The sequence below is a fragment of the Limulus polyphemus genome, unplaced genomic scaffold (genome assembly GCF_000517525.1).
Source record: "Limulus polyphemus unplaced genomic scaffold, Limulus_polyphemus-2.1.2 Scaffold3844, whole genome shotgun sequence".
Taxonomy (NCBI): domain Eukaryota; kingdom Metazoa; phylum Arthropoda; class Merostomata; order Xiphosura; family Limulidae; genus Limulus; species Limulus polyphemus.
In genome coordinates this window covers 1-1,706 of record NW_013669454.1, presented here as the reverse complement: position 1 = coordinate 1,706, position 1,706 = coordinate 1, and the positions used below count along the sequence as shown (strand labels likewise).

Below are 1,706 nucleotides of genomic sequence, written 5' to 3'. Positions count from 1 at the left end.
TTGAAAATGACCTGTTCTATGCCTGTGTACTGTGAAATATACTTGTACTGGTGTCGAAAATGACCTGTCCTATGCCTGTGTACTGTGAAATATACTTGTACCTTATTTCTTATGAGCAGTTTTTCTAGTTTCGTATGATGATGTCACAATACTTCTCTAGTGGAGCTATCTCCTACAGCCTCGATCTCAGTCCTTTTTGTTTAACTTGTTGTTTTCAGCTCACAACAACAGCCACATTCCTATCTGATAAAGTTTGAACAATTTGACCAGGTGAAGATCTGTGCTAGCATCTCGAGGTATCATTCAAAACTTCTTAGATAGTTGCAAGCTATTAACAACACCTTTCAAATTACAAACAGTTTTCCTAATTCTCATGTTCTATTTTTATGCCTTATTATCTGTCTGTTTTATTGGTTTTCAAGTGTTTATTAACTTCATTTTTGTGAATAATTTTTCAAATTTCAGTTTGGGCTGATGATACGTGGCTGAAACAACACGCTGGTGAGACATTAGAACTGGAAGACCAGGAGAAGGAAGGCCTTAAACGGCCTGCTCAGGAAGCTGAGGTATAATACATTTTTTATTGTAGCTTGATATTTTACTTACAAACTGTTTATTTATTGAAATATAGTGTTACTGAACAGGAAGAAGAAGAACCACAGAAAAAGAAAGTGAAGAACAATCCTGTTTATTAATTGAATCTAATGTTACTGAACAGGAGGAAGAAGAACCACAGAAAAAGAAAGTGAAGAACAATCCAGAAGTGTACCTTGATATTAAAATAGGAGGAGAGGAAATTGGCAGGATAAGGATCCTTCTTAGGAAAGACATAGTACCTCGTACAGCAGGTAATATGGGTGTTCAACGTTTGTAAGTTTAATATTTTTTTGGCATGCAAATAACCATTATTTTTGGATACAATTCAACAGCTTGGATCATTACTGGTTCCAATGTACACTTATGCTTCTGATTTTCTTTTACACCTTTATAACTAAAAACGTATATTTATGTAAACCAATATATTTAAGTTTTCTTTACAACTTAAGGTGTACAATGGAAATGTCTATATATATATGTAAAGTAAAGTAATTGAGCTCCTACATATATTCCCTTTGTTAGCAATTCTTAAGTTTATCAGGCCTTTTTGGCTTGGGCCCTCCCACAATTTTAGAGACATACTTACATTACTATTTTTGATATGCTTATGTGCATGTTATTATGGTATATCTACATTTTCTTTTATTTTTTACTCATATTTGTTATATGTAACACAGGTCATAACCTCTTCCTGACTGACATGCTTTTTTTTTTTTGTCTAGCGAAACAACTTTAATGAACAGAATACATCACACTATTATTCTTAATGATGTAAAGAAGATGAAAATACTAAACCTTAACCAATATGTAGTACTAAGAGAGACAGGCTATCCTTTGTTAACAGGCTATATAACTCTACCACAGTTGTCATTATTGTTTTCTTGTACGTTATGTCCTACACTGAGGCCACAGTTGTCATTATTGTTTACTTGTACATTATGTCCTACACTGAGGCCACAGTTGTCATTATTGTTTTCTTGTACGTTATGTCCTACACTGAGGCCACAGTTATCATTATTGTTTTCTTGTACATTATGTCCTACACTGAGGCCACAATTGTCATTATTGTTTTCTTGTACATTATGTCCTACACTGAGGCCACAATTGTC

At 33.8% G+C, this 1,706-nt stretch overlaps 1 protein-coding gene across 1 annotated transcript in view; it reads left to right on the top strand.

Moving 5' to 3' along the window:
• The window catches only part of LOC106470142 (peptidyl-prolyl cis-trans isomerase E-like), a gene marked incomplete at its 3' end in the record, with an annotated part of 10,288 nt that extends 9,440 nt beyond the window's left edge, over window positions 1-848 (top strand). Inside the window, exons 6-7 of the mRNA XM_013930672.2 lie at window positions 466-566; window positions 719-848. Of these exons, the coding sequence (XP_013786126.1) occupies window positions 466-566; window positions 719-848 (231 nt within the window). The remainder of the gene's footprint in view (window positions 1-465; window positions 567-718) is intronic.
• Window positions 849-1,706: the final 858 nt, after the last annotated feature.